General features: G+C 49.6%; 2 protein-coding genes across 10 annotated transcripts in view; one reads left to right on the forward strand and one right to left on the reverse strand.

The window, feature by feature from the left end:
* DECR2 (2,4-dienoyl-CoA reductase 2) overlaps positions 1 to 4,446 on the reverse strand; it is a 44,807-nt gene extending 40,361 nt beyond the window's left edge. The window contains exons 1-2 of one of the 5 annotated variants that reach the window (XM_078780568.1): positions 4,351 to 4,446; positions 184 to 271 (exon numbers count right to left, since the gene is read on the reverse strand). In XM_078780568.1, the coding sequence (XP_078636694.1) occupies positions 184 to 269 (86 nt within the window). In that variant the 5' untranslated portion in view covers positions 270 to 271; positions 4,351 to 4,446. Of the gene's footprint in view, positions 1 to 183; positions 272 to 2,311; positions 2,428 to 3,639; positions 3,729 to 4,350 lie in introns of those variants that run through there. The other 4 variants (XM_078780563.1, XM_068122986.2, XM_068122970.2 and 1 more) reach the window with 4 other exon arrangements.
* Positions 4,050 to 18,017, forward strand: part of AGK (acylglycerol kinase) — a 162,413-nt gene continuing 148,445 nt past the window's right edge. The window contains exon 1 of one of the 5 annotated variants that reach the window (XM_068122909.2): positions 4,050 to 4,215. The gene's annotated coding sequence lies outside the window, so the exon portion shown is untranslated. Of the gene's footprint in view, positions 4,434 to 18,017 lie in introns of all 5 variants that reach the window. The other 4 variants (XM_068122919.2, XM_068122946.2, XM_068122927.2 and 1 more) reach the window with 4 other exon arrangements.

An 18,017-nucleotide genomic window follows, 5' to 3' on the forward strand; every position in this document is an offset into this window, starting at 1 on the left:
TGAATTCAAAGCGTAACCTGTTCAGCTTGGCGGAGGTGTGCGCTTTACCAAGTACCTTTCTAGTTTTGTTCTGTTACGTCCGAGCTCCTCCACGAGCCTCGACTTTGTATACAAAAAATGGCATGGCTGTCAGATGGAAACTTATTGAGAAATGAAATGATAAGAAGCAAACAATATATTTACCGCAGCAGATCAGGAGAAAAAAGGTATGAATATTCAAGGAGGCAGTCGTCCGAATCGACATAATTTGTGGATCTCGAGCCAGCCATCGCTGCAGGAACATAAAACAGAGCTTTTTTGATCTGTATAACCTCCAGCCGTGATAATAATTAACCAGTTGGCAAACTCAACCATGCTTGGCATGCTTGATGGAGTTGCCAGTTAAATGCCAACCATCCAGCATCAAAGCACCATGCACACACAGATCAACGTTCCTTTGTTATAAAAGTGAAACAAATTAAATTTCAGACTTTGAATGACTAGATTTTCTCATCTATACAAATAATAAATGACAGCATCTGTGTCACTGTCTATCTGTGGCACAATCCGTTTCCTATCTTCTATTTTACTGCTTCCACATCGTCACTAAACTCCATCTCGGCAAAACTAACAGTCTTATAATTCTTCTTAAGGTGTTCAAATTTACTTGCAACTTATACATTTACTCCATTTGGCCAAATCGATTCAAAACTAGGTTTTCTCCAAGAGGTCTTCATGCTGGAGGACGTCACAGCATTCCAGTGGGCGGTGCTTCAAGCCCGTCATGAGATTGTTGTTTTCGCTATTCTATGGCTCTCCAGACGAAAACCATAACATCATCAATCTTTGAGTGGTATATCATTGAGGTGGGTGGTGATTCAGGTGCCATTTGCTCACAGGATTATTGTTGTTACCCTGTGCTTGCAAAGCGAAAAGTGAGGTTAAGCGATTGGTTGTGTGCGTACGTGTGGCGTATGTACCTACGTATAGCATACGTACGTACGTGTCTGCATTTTAAAAATTCATTTTCTCTGCAAGACTTGGTCTGATTGACACGAAATTTTGCACCAATGGAGCGCCACCTCCTGTAGAATTTTTAGTGAAAACTATGACGTCATAGGTCATGTTGTATGAACGCCATTTTGGAAAAACGTTGCACCTCTATATCTCCAAAACAGCTGAATGGAAAAAATTGAAACATGGTTCATTGTCAAGTATTGCCCATGACGAATAAGATATGGTAATGAGTATGTCATCGGTGACCTCATTATGACGTTACAATTCGACAAGTACAACTAACTCTTAGTCCGATGAGTATTCAATTTTTATTTTCTCTGCAACTGTTACTCCGATGGACATGGAATTTTCACAATAGGAGCACCTGCTCTGGTATAATTTTTTAATGATAATTATAACGTCATGAGTCACGTGGTACAGGCGGCATCTTGGAAAACCGAAAAACGTTGCACCTCTCTATCTACAAAACCGCTCCATGAAAAAAAAATGAAACATGGTGCGTTGTCAAGCACTCCCCATGGGGAATAAAATATGTTGATGATTATGTATTTCCTGTTTCATTCGTACCTTCATTATGACGTCATAATTTTTTTGGTGGACCCAGGTGGAAGGGGGCCTGAGATTTGGAGGACCCAAGTGGAAGAGGGGGGCCCAATATTTGGCAGACACAAGTGGAAGGGGGGCCCAATATTTGGCGGACCCGAGTGGAGGGGGGGCCAAATATTTGGCGGACCCGAGTGGAAGGGGGGCCTGAGATTTGCTGCACCCGAGTGCGAGTGGGGGCCTGAGATTTGGCGGACCCGAGTGGGAGGGGAGGGGCCTGATATTTGGTGGACAAGGGTGTGAGGGGGCCTGAGATTTGGAGGATCCAAGTGGAAGGTGGGGGCTAAGGGGGGGGGGGTGTCAGAAAGATGGGGACTGGTGGCGGTGATGCATGCACACACAAAAAAAGTGCATGGGTCATGATTTCCATGTACACATGCACGATTATGGTTTATACACATGTTTGGCGCTTTTGGTTTTGCTTTGGCATGTTTTCTTTTGTTTTGTGTGATGTCATATGCTGTGTATTTTATGTACACATATTTTTGTACGTACCTACTTACACACATACACGCACATGCACATACATGCTAATGGAGGTGGATACTTTGAGACCCAGTAGATCGCCGTTCCCTCTCCTGAGGCCCACCAACATTTGGAGATAGCAGGCAAAAACAAGTTACATGCATACGCACACTCACACATACACACATATACATAAGAACGTCTCTCTTATAGCATAGATATAAAGAAACTCATTGTAACCACTCACTGAATGATATTAATGTTTGGGACCTTCCGGGTGACTTGGAAAGCTGAAATTTTGCGTGCCGATGGACATCGAAGCCGGTACACCGAGAACAAAATCACAGAACCGACGGAAAGTGTCTGTAAATGAAAATTTAAGTAAAAAACGTAAATGCGTCCATAAAAAAAAAATTTCAATGGATTTGTCACATTTGAAAATTGTAATTTCTATAACTGTAAACTATGAAATAAAAACATCAATGGAAATTTACATTAAAAACCGTAAACACATCCTTTAACTAGAACGGCACTCAGTAGAGAGCATACTTCCGCCTGATGAACAGTTTACGTTTTGTATCCCACTGATAGGCCGGATCTGGATTCGGACCTGAACCAAAATCTAATCGGCTTGTTCTTGTCACCGACCTAACTCATCCACCAAGTTTATTCATAACTCGTCCATAACTTTTTGAGATATCCTGCTATATGTTGGTTTTAGCCTTATCACTCAATGGTGAAGAATCACTTTTTAAAAAAAAATTCTCATATCCAAATCCATATTCAGATCTTCACCAAAATCGAATCGATTCGTTGTTATCAGACACCTAACCGGTCCACCAAGTTTCGTCCGAATCCGTCCACAACCTTTTTGATATATTTTGTTCACAGACAAACGGACAGACAGACATGGGTGAAAATATAACCTCCAGTCACCTTTGGTGGCGGAGGTTAAAAAAAACCCCAATCAATATCTTGCAGCAGGTCGGTGATGGTTGCCTATAATCATAAGGCTTCTATTTATTATGTACCTACATACGAGCACGGTTTGTCATTGCTAACACACGATGTAAGTAAGCATGCATGCCCCCACTAGTCGTAGATAAACAGAATCATTCACTGGACCTAGCAACATGGCGGCGTGCGGTGGCGACACTGTGGTGCGTTCAACGTCAATAGCCATAATCCTTCCAGTCTTATATGCAGTTCAATGGTTCATAACCCTCGTACACCTTCAGTGGTGGAAGTAACAAATCTTGGCAAGCCCGAAGGCCAAGGCTCGTGGTCTTACAAAAACATACACATCCAAACCCACAACAAGAACTAGGGCCATGCTCATGATGATGCTGTCCAAAGGTTTTTCCATTTGGGGTCCACTAGTTAACAACAGCCCTATTAGTATTACACAGTTAGTCCAAAATAGGTCTTCAAACAGGTCTCCCAATTCCGTTTCTTCTCAATTATGTGCACACGTCACCTTACAAGGTCACGGTAACTAGAAGCTATCACCGGAAGTCGGAGCCGTTAAACCATCGCCATCTGTCAGGGGCGAGGGATAAATCAAACCAAACTCACCGTGCTGCTGGTGCTGCAACTCCTTTATGGTTCTTTCCACCCGAGGGTCAGATGAAGATTTGTGTTGCGGTGTAATCGATAGCCGGAAACTGAGTGCTCGGTGTAATATCAGCCGTACCACCAAGTTTCCAGAAAATGTCAAACGCTTGTTGTATTTGTAAAGTATAGAGAGAAGAATAATTTTAATATCCTAACAAGACATTTAAAATGCGTACGAAGCATCGCTAGTCGGAAAAGAAAGGCAACCTAAACTCTCGCGTTATTTGAAGCTGAACCCAGAAATAATTGTAATAACAAGAATAATGATATATAAACCAAGTTATAAAATTAAAGTTAATAATATATATTTAAAATAGCTTTAATTTCGTCATTCACTTTAAAAGTCTGTTCGCGAATATGCTTTCCTTGTCACATAATGCTAGGCGGTGTATTGACAGATAATCACGGTTGGTTTATCTCGTCTTTCCCATCGTTCCTTGCAGTATAACTGTATAAAGCGCATTAATTATTATTATTATTATTATTATAGTTCAATGTTGCGTGAGGTTTAAACAGACGAAGACAACGAAAGGTCCGGTTAGTCCTGTACACCACATGCGAATGAAGCAATGCGAATGCTGTGTCAGTTACAAGATAATGTGAGGACAAGTGAATATGAATGCACGTGTTCTGTAATAATACTAATAGGAGATAAATGTAGGCTATACTTACGAAATGTTGCTTTTGATTAGATTGTGAAATTATACTCTTAGTTTTATTTCTGGTTGTTCCGGCACGCCAAGTCCAGTCCAAAGGTTAGAGGTTCGAATCCAGCGATGTACACAACCTTGTTATCTTGACTTGTTAGTTGTTACTTGTTGAATGTTGGGTTAGTTGATAACGGACCAAAATTGCACTATTTATCTTTGTCATAGCATACGGTAAATTTTACCAATAAAGCGCGGCGTTACGCGCGCTGCTTGTGAGCAAGGAGGAAGCGGACAAGCGGTAACATATAAACGTCTTTATTGTAAGAGCTCACTGTAACACTGTACCGCTCCGGGCTGGGCGCCCGGTGTATATCCTGAGGCCACGCCTACCCCTCGGGCGTGGCCACCGCCCACTTGGTGCGCGGAATGATGTCACCACGCCAGTGGGCTTTTGTGTCCGCCACACGCGCCCCCCCAGAATTCCCGCGCACCTGGAGGGCCAGTTTGCAGGGCAGACGAATGACCCGGCCGAAGCGCCCCCTGGCGATCGGCGGCGTCTGGGGTGCAGGGATGCCAGGTGGGATGCCCCTGGCTGCCCCTGGGATGGGTGCAGGACCGGGGGGCGGCGTGGCGGCGGGGCTGGGCGGTGCCGGGGGTCCGCCCGCAGGAGGGCGGCCCCGACGTGGGGGTCGGGCCACTGGCGGTGGATGGTCCACATCGAGGTGGGCCGGCTTGAGGCGGTCTACCGAAACGCGGTCAGGAGTACCGCCGATGTCCAGGGTGAAGTGCTTCGCCCCGGTCTCCAGCACGCGGAAAGGCCCGTCGTACGGGGGCCGCAGTGGTGTCCGATGGGCATCGTGGCGGACGAAGACGTACTCCGCCGTGCGAAGCTCTGGGGCGACGTGCGTCGGTGGGTGCCCGTGGCATGCCGTTGGCACCGGGGCGAACCTCTGGGCGGTCGCTTGCAGAGCGGAGCGCTGCTGTGCCGCGGACCATGGTGCCGTGGAGTCGGGGAGGAACTTGCCCGGCACCCGCAGCGGTTGCCCGAAGACCAACTCCGCCGCGGATGCGCGCAGGTCCTCCTTGGGCGCCGTCCGAAGGCCCAGCAGGACCCAGGGGAGCCTGTCGACCCAGCCGCCGTCGCGGAGGGTGGCCCGGAGCGCGGCCTTCAATGAGCGGTGAAATCGCTCACACAGGCCGTTAGCCTGGGGGTGGTAGGCCGTGGTTCGGTGCAGCCGGACCCTGAGCCCCTGCGCAACCGCCCCCCAGAGCTCCGAGGTGAACTGGGGGCCGCGGTCGGATGAGATGTCTGAGGGGGCGCCGAACCGGGCGACCCAGGTGGCGATGAAAGCCTGCGCGACATCGGCCGCCGTTGTCGACGCCAAGGGCACGGCCTCCGGCCACCGGGTGGTGCAGTCCACCATGGTGAGGACGTAGGTGAAACCCCGCGAGGGGGGCAGAGGTCCCACCAGGTCCACGTGGACGTGGTCAAACCGGCGTTCCGGCACCGTGAACGGGGCCAACGGGGCCTGGGTGTGCCGGTGCACCTTGGCACGCGAGGCACGTCCTGGCCCAGCCGCGGACGGCCTTCCGGAGGCCATGCCAGACAAACTTGTCGGCGATCAGCCTTTGGGAGGCCCTCGCGCCCGGGTGGGACAGGCCGTGGATGGCGTCAAACACCTGGCGCTGCCAGCCCGCGGGCACGATGGGGCGAGGACGCCCGAGGGAGACGTCGCACAAGAGGGCCACGCCCGCGACGTCGAACGGCACCTCGGTGACGCGGAGGCCCGTGACGGCGGTCCGCAAGGCCTGGACGTCGGGGTCAGCGGCCTGGTCCGCTGCCATCCGGGCATAGTCGATGCCGAGGTGGACTGCGTGGGCGACGGCCCGGGAAAGGCAATCCGCCACCGGGTTGTCCTTCCCCGCGACGTGCTGGATGTCCGTCGTGTACTCGGACACGGCCGAGAGGTGACGCTGCTGCCGGGCCGACCATGGCTCGGTGACCTTGCCCATCGCGAAGATCAGCGGCTTGTGGTCGACGAAGGCAGTGAACGCACGGCCCTCGAGCAGATGGCGGAAGTACCTGACCGCCAAGTGAAGTCCGAGCAACTCGCGGTCAAAGGTACTGTAACGGCGTTCGGGCGAGCGAAGCTGCCGGCTAAAGAACGCCAGCGGTTGCCAAGCTCCACGCACCCATTGCTCGTGCACCGCGCCCACCGCGTAGTCCGAGGCATCGGTGGTGAGGGCGATCGGTGCATCGGGCGCCGGGTGCGCGAGCATGGTGGCGTTAGCCAAGGCGAGCTTCGCGCCCGTGAACGCCGTGTCCATCTGCTCGGTCCAGGTAACGTCGCCTTTGCCCGGCTTACCTCGGAGAGCTTCGTGCAGGGGGCGCAGGAGCTGGGCGATACGGGGCAGAAACCGATGGTAAAAGTTCACCATGCCCAGGAACTCCTGCAGCCCTCTGATCGTGCGGGGGCGCGGAAACCCCTTCACCGCCTCCACCTTGGCCGGCAGGGGGACGGCTCCGTGCCTGGTGACACGGTGCCCCAGAAAATCGATTGTGGCGGCGCCGAACCGGCACTTTGCGGGGTTCACAATCAGGCCATGCTGGCCCAGGCGTTCGAAGAGCGTGCGGAGGTGGCGTAGGTGCTCTTCGCGGGACGCGCTGGCGACGAGGATATCGTCCAGGTAGACATAGACAAAATCCAAGTCGCGCAGGACGCTGTCCATCAGTCGCTGGAACGCCTGAGCCGCATTCTTCAGACCGAAGGGCATGCGCAGGAACTCGAAGAGTCCGAATGGCGTGATGACCGCCGTCTTCGGGACGTCCTCCGGCCTGACGGGGACCTGATGGTAGCCGCGTATGAGGTCCACCTTCGAGAAGAAGGACCTGCCCGCCAAACGGGCGGAAAAGTCCTGAATGTGGGGGACGGGGTAGCGGTCGGGAGTCGTGGCGTCATTGAGACGGCGATAGTCCCCGCACGGTCGCCATCCCCCGCCGGGCTTCGGCATGATGTGCAGCGGCGACGCCCAAGCGCTCTCTGAGCGCCGAACGATGCCGAGTCGCTCCAGGGTAGCGATCCCCGCTTTTGCCACCGCCAGCTTCGTCGGCTCGAGGCGGCGTGCCCGGGCGTAGACCGGTGGCCCGACGGCGGGGATGTGATGGGCCACCCCGTGCTTGACGGCCCCCGCCGAGAAGGTGGGCCGCGTGAGGGCCGGGAAGCCGGCGAGGAGGCGGGTGAATGCGTCCGCTGCCGGAAGCGTACAGCCCAACGTGGCCGGAACCGAACCGTTCGGCAAGCCGCTTGGCAAGCCGCTCGTTGAGCTGGGCAACGCACAAGCGAGCGAGCTGAACGTCTCGGCCTGGACAAGACGTCTGCGCTTGACGTCGACCAGGAGCCCATTAGCGCACAGGAAGTCCGCGCCAAGCAGTGCCATGGGCACGTCGGCGGTGACGAACGTCCATCGGAAAACCTGCCCTCCAAACCGCAGAGAGAGGCAGCGTTTTCCGTACGTACGGATGGGCGTCCCGTTCGCGGCAAGCAGCGCGGGGCCCCCACCCGCGGCGTGCTTGTCTGACGTGCCGGCGGGAATGACACTCACCTGCGCTCCCGTGTCGCACAGGTAACGGCGCCCGGAGAAGGTGTCCGTTATGAACAGCAGGCTGCTCGAACGGCCGGCGCTCATCGCCACTATTGAGCCCCGGCCCGGGCGTTGCCCGACCCGTTGAAGGAGCACGGCGGATGACACCGCCGAGCTTCGTGGCCGAACTTGGCGTGGAACCAGCACCAGGTGGTGGAGCTGGAGGAGTGCGGCTGGCTCCGCCAGGCCGGTGTAGTTGGCGGGTTTCCCCGCGGTGGCGGTTTTCGGCGGGGCGTGGCGGCGTTCACGAGGTGCGTATCAGCATGCTGCGTATGCTGTAGAAGCTGATGCTGTGGAACATGCTGCTGAACATCAGCCTCGAGGGCCGTGACGGCCACGCCGACTCTCGCCCGCGTGTCCGAAGCGGCGAAGTACCTGTCCGCCTCGGCTGCCAATGCTCGGGGTTCCGTTAGCCCGGTCCCGGCCAACGCGAGGCGAACCTGCGCTGGAAGTTGGCGCCGGAATAGCGAACCGGGGGCTTCGTCGCCCAACAGTGACAGCATATGGTCCATTCGGACCGACGGGCGCGTCTCACCGAGCTCGGGGAGATCCAGGAGGCGGTCGGCCCGCGCGTCGTCCGTGAGGCCGAACGTGGCTAGGAGTAGCCGCTTGAGTGCCTCGTACTTGTGGCCGTCCGGTGGGTGGCGAAGGACGGACACAACTCGAGCGGCCGTGCCGGGCCCGAGGGAGGCGACGACGTGGCAATAGCGCGTGTCATCGCCGGTGAGGCGCCGAAGCTGAAATTGGGCTTCGGCCTGGACGAACCAGACTTCGGCCTGAGCCTCCCAAAATTCCGGAAGTTTGACGAAGTTGGCCATGGCAATGGCGTCGCGTGTGGAAGGATCGCTCCGGCAGATCCAACGTCGAGGGTCACCAGTAAAGCGCGGCGTTACGCGCGCTGCTTGCGAGCAAGGAGGAAGCGGACAAGCGGTAACTTATAAGCGTCTTTATTTCAGGAGCTCACTGTAACACTGGCGCGCTCCGGGCTGTGCGCCCGGTGTATATCATGAGGCCACGCCTACCCCTCGGGCGTGGCCACCGCCCACTTGGTGCGCGGAATGATGTCACCACGCCAGTGGGCTTTTGTGTCCGCCACACCAACAACTTTGTACAATGATGGAGAAACTTGATTCTATCCAATTTAAAGATCTCATGCGACTCTCGTGGGATCGCACGAGATTATTGTCATGTCAATAAATCAGATCTCATGAGAAAAGCCTCATCCTCACCCCCACACCCCCTTCCCTCACCCGGAGCTTTTTAAACCTCCAGCCTCATCCTCACCCCCACACCCCCTTTCCCTCACCCGGAGCTTTTTAAACCCCCAGCCTCATCCTCACCCCCACCCCCTCTTTCCCTCACCCAGAGCTTTTAAAACCCCAGCCGCATCCTTCCATCCCCCCTCCCCCTCACCCAGAGCTTTTTAAACCCCCAGCCGCATCCTTCCACCCCCCCCCCTCACCCAGAGCTTTTTAAACCCCCAGCCTCATCCTCAACCCCCCCCCCTCCTCACCCCGATATTTTTTTTACTCCCCACCCTCATCCTCACCCCTCCCTCTCACCCGGAGCTTTTAAAGCCCCACCCTCATACTCACCCCCCCCTCGCCCGGAGTTATTTTTTACCCCCACCCTCATGCTCACCCAGAGTTTTTGTTAAACCCCACCCTCATACTCACCCCCTCCTCACAAGGAGCTTTTTACCCCCACCCTCATCCCCACCCTCATCCTCACCCAGAGCTTTTTAAACCCCCACCCTCATCCTCACTCCCCCGTCATCTGGATATTTTAACCCACCCTCACCCTCACCCTCACCACCTCTTCTCATCCGGAGATTTTAAACCCCAACACTCATCCTCACCCCCACATTCTTACCTCCCCCTCTGGAGGGTGACTCCCACACCCCTCCCCCCCCCCCCCCATATTCACCCCTCTCCCTCCCCACGCAAAGGGAAAAGTGGGGTTAAGCAATTGGGTCACTTTTCAGTCTGTCTTGTCTGTGTGTCTATCTACAGTTGTCGTTCTATGATCGAGGAACTACTTGATTTCAATTGAATATTATATTTTGAACACGATAAAACATGAATCGGAACATGAACCTGCAGTAGCAGTACTTTGGCTCTGAACTTGTCAAAATGTACGTAATCTCGTCCCAATCGCACCTGCGCGGAGAGGAGTAAGATAATTGTTTTGTCTGTCTGTCTGCCTGGCAGGCAGCCACGCATTGCTGAAAATCATTCCAAACAGGAAACTTTGTTTTTTAGGGACGTCATAAAGGACACAAACAACAGGCATGAACAAGTAATATAACATGTTAAATAAGGCGGTGTATAAAAAAAAACGTTGTGTATCAATGGCAGTAAACTTCCAAGATTTAAAAAAAAGAAAGAAATATTAGTAACTAGCAAGTAAAAAAATATTAGTGAGTTTAAAAATATTCTGCAATTTTACTCATCTCGACCAATCAAATTTGCTGCTTATGCTGTTAGTGTCGGGGATTCAGACAAAATGACGATTTCGTTTAAAAAAATGACGAAAATGACAAGATTCAGACAAAATGACGGATCATAGGAAATATAGATTGTGCAAAGCAAAAGTTAAAATATCGCTTTGAATTGCAATGTTTTGAATTGCACAGTGAGAGGTATTTTGGAGAGTTATTTTGAATTGCACAGTGAACGGTATTTTGGATTACGCAGCAAGAAGTATTTTGAATTACACAGAAAGATATTTTGGAGAGGTACTTTGAATTACGCAGAGAGTTCTTTTGGAGAGGTACTTTGAATTACGCAGAGAGATATTTTGGAGAGGTATTTTGAATTACGGAGAGTTCTTTTGGAGAGGTACTTTGAATTATGCGGAGAGGTATTTTGAATTGATGCAGAGGTATTTTGAATTACGGAGAGTTCTTTTGGAGAGGTATTTTGAATTATGGAGAGTTCTTTTGGAGAGGTACTTTGAATTATGCAGAGAGGTATTTTGAATTAATGCAGAGGTATTTTGAATTACGGAGAGTTCTTTTGGAGAGGTATTTTGAATTACGGAGAGTTCTTTTGGAGAGGTACTTTGAATTATGCGGAGAGGTATTTTGAATTAATGCAGAGGTATTTTGAATTACGGAGAGTTCTTTTGGAGAGGTATTTTGAATTACGGAGAGTTCTTTTGGAGAGGTATTTTGAATTACGGAGAGTTCTTTTGGAGAGGTACTTTGAATTATCCGGAGAGGTATTTTGAATTAATGCAGAGGTATTTTGCATTACGGAGAGTTATTTTGGAGAGGTATTTTGAATCACGGAGAGTTCTTTTGGAGAGGCACTTTGAATTACGGAGAGTTCTTTTGGAGAGGTACTTTGAATTATGCGGAGAGGTATTTTGAATTAATGCAGAGGTATTTTGAATTACGGAGCGTTCTTTTGGAGAGGTATTTTGAATTACGGAGAGTTCTTTTGGAGAGGTACTTTGAATTATGCGGAGAGGTATTTTGAGTTAATGCAGAGGTATTTTGAATTACGGAGAGTTCTTTTGGAGAGGTATTTTGAACTACGGAGAGTTCTTTTGGAGAGGTACTTTGAATTATGCGGAGAGGTATTTAGAATTAATGCAGAGGTATTTTGAATTACGGAGAGTTCTTTTGGAGAGGTACTTTGAATTATGCGGAGAGTTCTTTTGGAGAGGTACTTTGAATTATGCAGAGGTATTTTGAATTATGGAGAGTTCTTTTGGAGAGGTACTTTGAATTATGCGGAGAGGTATTTTGAATTAATGCAGAGGTATTTTGAATTACGGAGAGTTCTTTTGGAGAGGTACTTTGAATTATGCGGAGAGGTATTTTGAATTAATGCAGAGGTATTTTGAATTACGGAGAGTTCTTTTGGAGAGGTACTTTGAATTATGCAGAGAGGTATTTTTAATTGATGCATTGAGGTATTTGGAATTGCACAGTGAGAGGTATTTTGAATTACACAGAGAGTTATTTTGATTTACACAGAGAGTTATTATGGGGAAGTATTTTGAATTACACAGAGAGGTATTTTGAAAGGTATTTTGAATTACGCAGAGCAGTATTTTGAATTATGGAGAGAGGTATATTGGAGAGGTATTGCACAATGGATTCCTTCATCCTGTTACACAGCTGATAAAAAAAGTTAGAACTCGGTGGAATATCAATTTAGCAAACGAAAAAAAAACAAAGTTTGTCTTTTGTGAATCATCATCTCGAACCCTCTCCTGTTTTGCAGAGCATAAGTATAAGTTCTGCCAAAGCAGTACTATCCTTGGACAATTTTCCATCTTTTTGTTTTTTTTTGGTTTTGTTTTGTATACTGAATCGAGGCTCGTGAAAGAGCTAGCATTTACTTCACAAACAAATCAACCAGACAAACAAAATATATAAAAAGAGGGAGCGGAAGACAAGATGGGGAGAGAAGGGGAAGCACACAAACACAACATTTGAGAGCAGGGAGATGTGTGGAAGGGAGAGGGCTTGGGGGGAGGAGGTGTGGGAAGGGGGGGGGGGGGGGGGGAGGGAGAAGTATAAAACACAAGGACACCAAGGACTTCCAGGACAGAAGTTGGTATTTCAAAAAGGTGGAATTGGGGTGAAATTAGTGGGGGTAGAAAAGATCAAGGTTTTGGATGGGGGAAGATAAGAGATGGTGGTGAACAGCTGTTTTAAAGACCTGGAGGGTGGAGTGGGATTGAAGAGAGTGAGGGAGTTTGTTCCAGAGGCAGGAGAAAAGAGGAATGAAGGAGTGAAGGTGAGCAGAGAGTCTTGATTTTGGCAGTTTAACCATAAGAGGGTTGCAGACAGATCTTGTGCGACCTATAGGAATATTTGCGGGACAGAGCCCAGAGAGAGCTGGGGGGGCAAGGCCGGAGAGGAGTCGGTAGAAGACAGAAAGACCACCACCCTGCCTGCGGTGAATGAGTGAAAGGTCCTCGGAGTTAGCTTCATCGCGGGAGATTCCAATGATTCTGAATGCTTTGGTTTCAACAGCGTGAAGACGAGCTAGGTGTGAGGCAGGAGCACCAGCCCAGAGGGGAGAGCAGTATTCCATTGAGCTGCGGATGAAAGCCTTGTATGTGGTGAGGAGCTCAGGTGTGCCAAGGAAGGACTTCACACGACGGAGGATGCCCAGTCGGCGACTGGCTTTGGAGGCCAGATTTGAAATGTGGTTTTCCCAGGAAAGATCATGGCAGATAGTGAGACCCAAAAGCTTGAGTGACAGAACTTCTTGGAGAGGATTATTCAGAAAGTGGATGGGAGGGTTGTCCAGTCGGTCTTTTCGGAGAGACATCGTAAGAGTGTGAGATTTGTCAGGATTGAAAGACATGTTCCACTTGTTTGCCCCAGTCTGTGATTTTGTCCAGGTCTGCAGAGAGTGAGGAGGCTGCAGACTGCCGATCTGAGGGATGAAGAATGGAGCGACAGAGAGTAGAGTCATCAGCAAAGAGATAGAGAGGATTTTCAAGAGAGTCAGAGAGATCATTGATGAAGACCAGAAAAAGCACAGGGCCCAGAACACTGCCTTGGGGAACTCCAGCCTGAACAGGAAGAGGAGATGAGAGAAACCTATTCAGGGCCACATGTTGACTACGACTAGAGAGGAAGTCCGCCAGCCATGCGTGGAGATTTCCATGGATACCAAAAGAGGAGAGTTTGGTGAGCAGAGCGGGGTGCCAGACCGTATCGAAGGCACGTGATATGTCAAGGGAGACTGCTCTAATTTCCTGTTTGGCATTGAGAACCTCCATCCATTGTTGTGAAAGCAGAAGCAGCATGTCCAGAGTAGAGTGTCCAGGTCTGAAACCAAATTGATGATCAGAGATCAAGCCATTGGAGAAGAGGAAAGATTTCATATCTGAAGCAATGATGGATTCCATGACTTTGCTGATAATTGGGAGAAGGCTGATTGGTCTGTAGTTGCTGGGATCTGTTTTTGCACCTTTTTTGTGCAAAGCGGTGATGTTGGCACATTTCCAAGCAGATGGAAGATGACCTTGAGCAAAAGAGAGGGTGAAGAGAACAGAGAGAGGGAGTGAAAGAGCGGAAGAACAGGATTTTAGGACCCGTGGGCTGATGCCGTCAGGTCCAGTTGCAGAATCCGAGTCGAGGGTTGACAGAAACTTTTCCACCTTGTCAGGAGGAAAGGACACAGAGTCCAGGAGCAGTTGGGTACGACTGGGTACGGTGGGTACAGAGAGGGATGTGTTTGGGACACAAGATTTAGAGGCAAACACAGAGTTGAGGCATTCAGCTTTTTCACGTGCGGAGTCAGCCGTGTGGCCATTTGAGGTGAGGGAGGGGATGGATGGGGAACAAACACCAGAAACAGATTTGACCAGATGCCACCAGGATTTGGAAGAGGGAGACAGATAAGAGAGTTCGGTCCTGAGAACGGAGAGATATTGTTTCCTGGCTCTCCTGAGGGTGGACACACACTTGTTTCGGGCTTTGTGAAAGGAAATGAGATTTCCTTCCGTTGGATTTGCTTTCCAGGAGACGAAAGCAAGTTGTTTCTGGGCAATAGCCTCACCACAAGATTCCATGTACCATGGACGGGAGGAAGGGTATGACAACTGAAGACGAGATGGGATAAATCTGTGCATGAGAGAGAGCAATTTACTTTGGAAGAATTCCCAGGATGAGTTGATGTCAGAGGCAGTAGAGATGGGAGACCAGTCCAGATGATTGATGGCTGCTTGAAGACCGTGCCAGTTGGCCTGAGTGAAATGCCAGTCTCGTCGACGCTGAGGAGGCTCTCTGAGAACGGTCAGAGATATGTCCACTTTAACAAGCACATGATCAGAAGAGCCGATTGGAGCAGAAGAAGAGCAGCAGACATTTTCAGGGAAGTTAGTCATAACCAAGTGCAGAAGAGAAGATGCTCCGTTGACTGAAATCCGGGTCGGGAAATTGACAGATTGTGTCAGTCCCAGTGATTCACAGAAGTCCTTTGCTGAAGAGCCATGGCTGGTGAGAGAGGTACCCACACCCAGCCAACTGGCATGGTGACAGTTGAAATCACCACATATGAGGAAGAGAGAGTTGGGATGGGTAGATAGAAGTTGGTCCATATTCTCAGACAGCGAGATGTAGATGGAGTCATCACTGTTTGGTGGACGGTACAACACACATATGAACAAAAGGTGGGAGCGAAGGGGAAGCCGTAGCCAAAGGTATTCCTGGGGGTGAGGTGGAGAGAGGGCAGTGCAGGGCGAGTGAGGAAGAGAGTTTTTTTATAAAGATAGCAACCCCACCTCCAGGACGAGGCTCAGGTCTATCATACCGGAGGAGGGAGTAACCTGGGAGAGATACCAAGGAATCAGAGACATCATGAAGGAGGAAAGTTTCTGTTAAGCAGATCACGTCTGGTTTGTCAGAAGCAACCTGTATGGAGAGATCAGACAAGTTTGAGCGAAGGCCCCGGATGTTTGAGGTCCATACTGTTAAGGAAGAGGAAGGGGGAGCATCGGATACAGAACAGGGGGGGGGGGGGGGGGGAGCGGTAGGGTAAGAGGAGGAAGAGGTAGGGAGAGCTGTTGAAGGTGTGTTAGAGATTACAGAATAGCTTGGAGAAAGGGAAGAATGGGGCGAACAAAAGGTTTGATGGTGATTGGGTGAGGCGCAGTGAGGTGTTATTTGATGAGGGGGAAGAGTGAGGCAGAAGGTTGAGGGAGATGAAGGTGAAAGTTGGAAGGGGGAAGAAGCGGGGAGGACGCTTTGAGGAGGAGGGGTGAGAGGGGAGTCTAGGAGGGGAGGAGCGAGGGAGAGTCTCGGAGGGGAGGGGTGTGGGGGGAGATTTGAAAGGAATGGGTGATTGGGAAGATTTGGAGGGGAGGGGCAAGGGGGAAGATTTGAAAGAGATGGGTGATGGGGATGATTTGGAGGGGAGGGGCAAGGGGGAAGATTTGAAAGAGATGGGTGATGGGGATGATTTGGAGGGGAGGGGCAAGGGGGTAGATTTAGAGGGGAGAGGTGATGGGGAAGGTTTGGAGGGGAGGGGCAAGGGGGAAGATTTGAAAGGGAAGGGATGATGGGGAAGATTTGGAGGGGAGGGGCAAGGGGGAAGATTTGAAAGGGATGGGTGATGGGGAAGATTTGGAGGGGAGGGGCAAGGGGGAAAATTTGAAAGAGATGGGTGATGGGGAAGATTTGGAGGGGAGGGGCAAAGGGGTAGATTTGGAGGGGAGGGGTGATGGGGAAGTTTTGAAGGGGAGGGGTGATGGGGAAGATTTGGAGGGAAGGGGTGATGGGGAAGTTTTGGAGGGAAGGGGTGATGGGGAAGATTTGGAGGGGAGGGGTGATGGGGAAGATTTGGAGTGGAGGGGTGATGGGGAAGATTTGGAGGGGAGGGGTGAGATTGGATTTTGAAAAGTGTACGATTTATGGGAAATGAACATTTATTGCAAAATGAGTTTCTTGAGACATTCGAGTCAAAAATACGTTTGAGGACGCTGAAGGATGGGTGGAGTGCTGGAGAGTTTAGGGAATGAATGAAAGATGCACTATAAGAGATGGATTTTTTTTTTGGAATGAATAGATTTGGTGAGCAAGTCGAAAGCATCCTTTTATAGAAGAAGAAGAAAAAGGTGTTATAGAATATGACAGAATACAGTTCTTCAGGGGACAGATTAGACATTTTTTAACAACGTGATCACGTGATCACAAACAACGTGGTCGAAGAACGAATGAACAAATAAGAACAACGAATAAACGAATAAGAACAGAGAAGGAAATATTTGTTGGTTTTTTTTTTTGGGGAGATTTTAAAACGAGGAAGTATGGGGTGAAAAGACCGGGAAAACCAGAGACCAGAAAGTAATTGCAGCGCGATCGAAGAACCGCTGAGACAAGAACAAAGCCTCAAGCCAAGGTCAGACACGGTAGCCTACTACACTAGGCCTCAGAATACGCGATACGAAAGACCGACGATTCTGTACACAGTTATGAAAAACCAACACCAAGAATACTATTAAAGACACCCCAATAGGTACATACACCGAGAGAAAGATACAGTTTCGACAAAAACACAATTGTGAAAAGTTACTTAACTTCGAAAGCGTGCCGCATGGACAGCTTTGAAGAGACGAGACCTCCAATCTTGCGCATGCGCAATCTGGTTTAGGACAGGTTTAGGTTTAGGACAGGAATTGGATTTAGTTACAGGCCATGCCTTTTTCTGACTCTTTTCAAAAGACGTCATTTAACATACATCAGCAAATGCTAGCAGATAGGATATCTGGCTCAATGTTGTTCTGAAGGATAGCATACTGAGTGATTGATGCAAAGCTGTACCTGCGAAGCACAAGCATCAAGGATCACGATTTATCATTAGGTCAGGAATCGCAACCAGAATCAAAAGGCTTATACCTCTGCACTATCCTGTCGGGATGATCTTATGCATGAAGAGGATGGTATATTAAAATAAATAAATAAATTTTACTCGTTAACACTGTTACGTGTCGACTTCAGGGCACCGCAGTGAGTGCACTAGTTACCTGGAGGGTGTCACGGCAGAAAATAAATAAAGACACTGATGTGCCCTTTGTGTTTTTTTTAAGGGTTTCCCATTTCCTGGAGCCAGTCAAAATTTGTCTTTGGCAGGGGAATCATCTATTCATTATATACCCTAGCAAATCATGCCAAAGTCTAAAGAACATCACTTGTGCAGCATCAACAATATTAAATATGTTGGCTTATAAGCAGATCTTAAAACCCTCCAATTGGCAAACTAGTCTAGAAATACAAATATGTTGTCGGTCACGCAACAACATCCGGGACGAAGGCTTTCTGGTCCAAAGCACACAAATATCTTAAAGCCTAATATAGTTATAATATTATTGTTATACTTAATAATATTGCTGGTTCTTTTTTTTCATTTGCACTTTTGACATTTTGTTTTCATGGTATAAATGGGCACTGATTTTTGTTGTCAGTGCTTATACATTAAAAATAATACATAGTAGATCTATGAATTGTATGTTGATGCGACTCAGGGTGTGTTCAGATACCAAGCGGCTAGCTAGCGCTTGCCAAGCCAGCCGTTC

Source organism: Myxine glutinosa, chromosome 1 (assembly GCF_964187855.1).
Source record: "Myxine glutinosa chromosome 1, kmMyxGlut1.1, whole genome shotgun sequence".
Taxonomy (NCBI): domain Eukaryota; kingdom Metazoa; phylum Chordata; class Myxini; order Myxiniformes; family Myxinidae; genus Myxine; species Myxine glutinosa.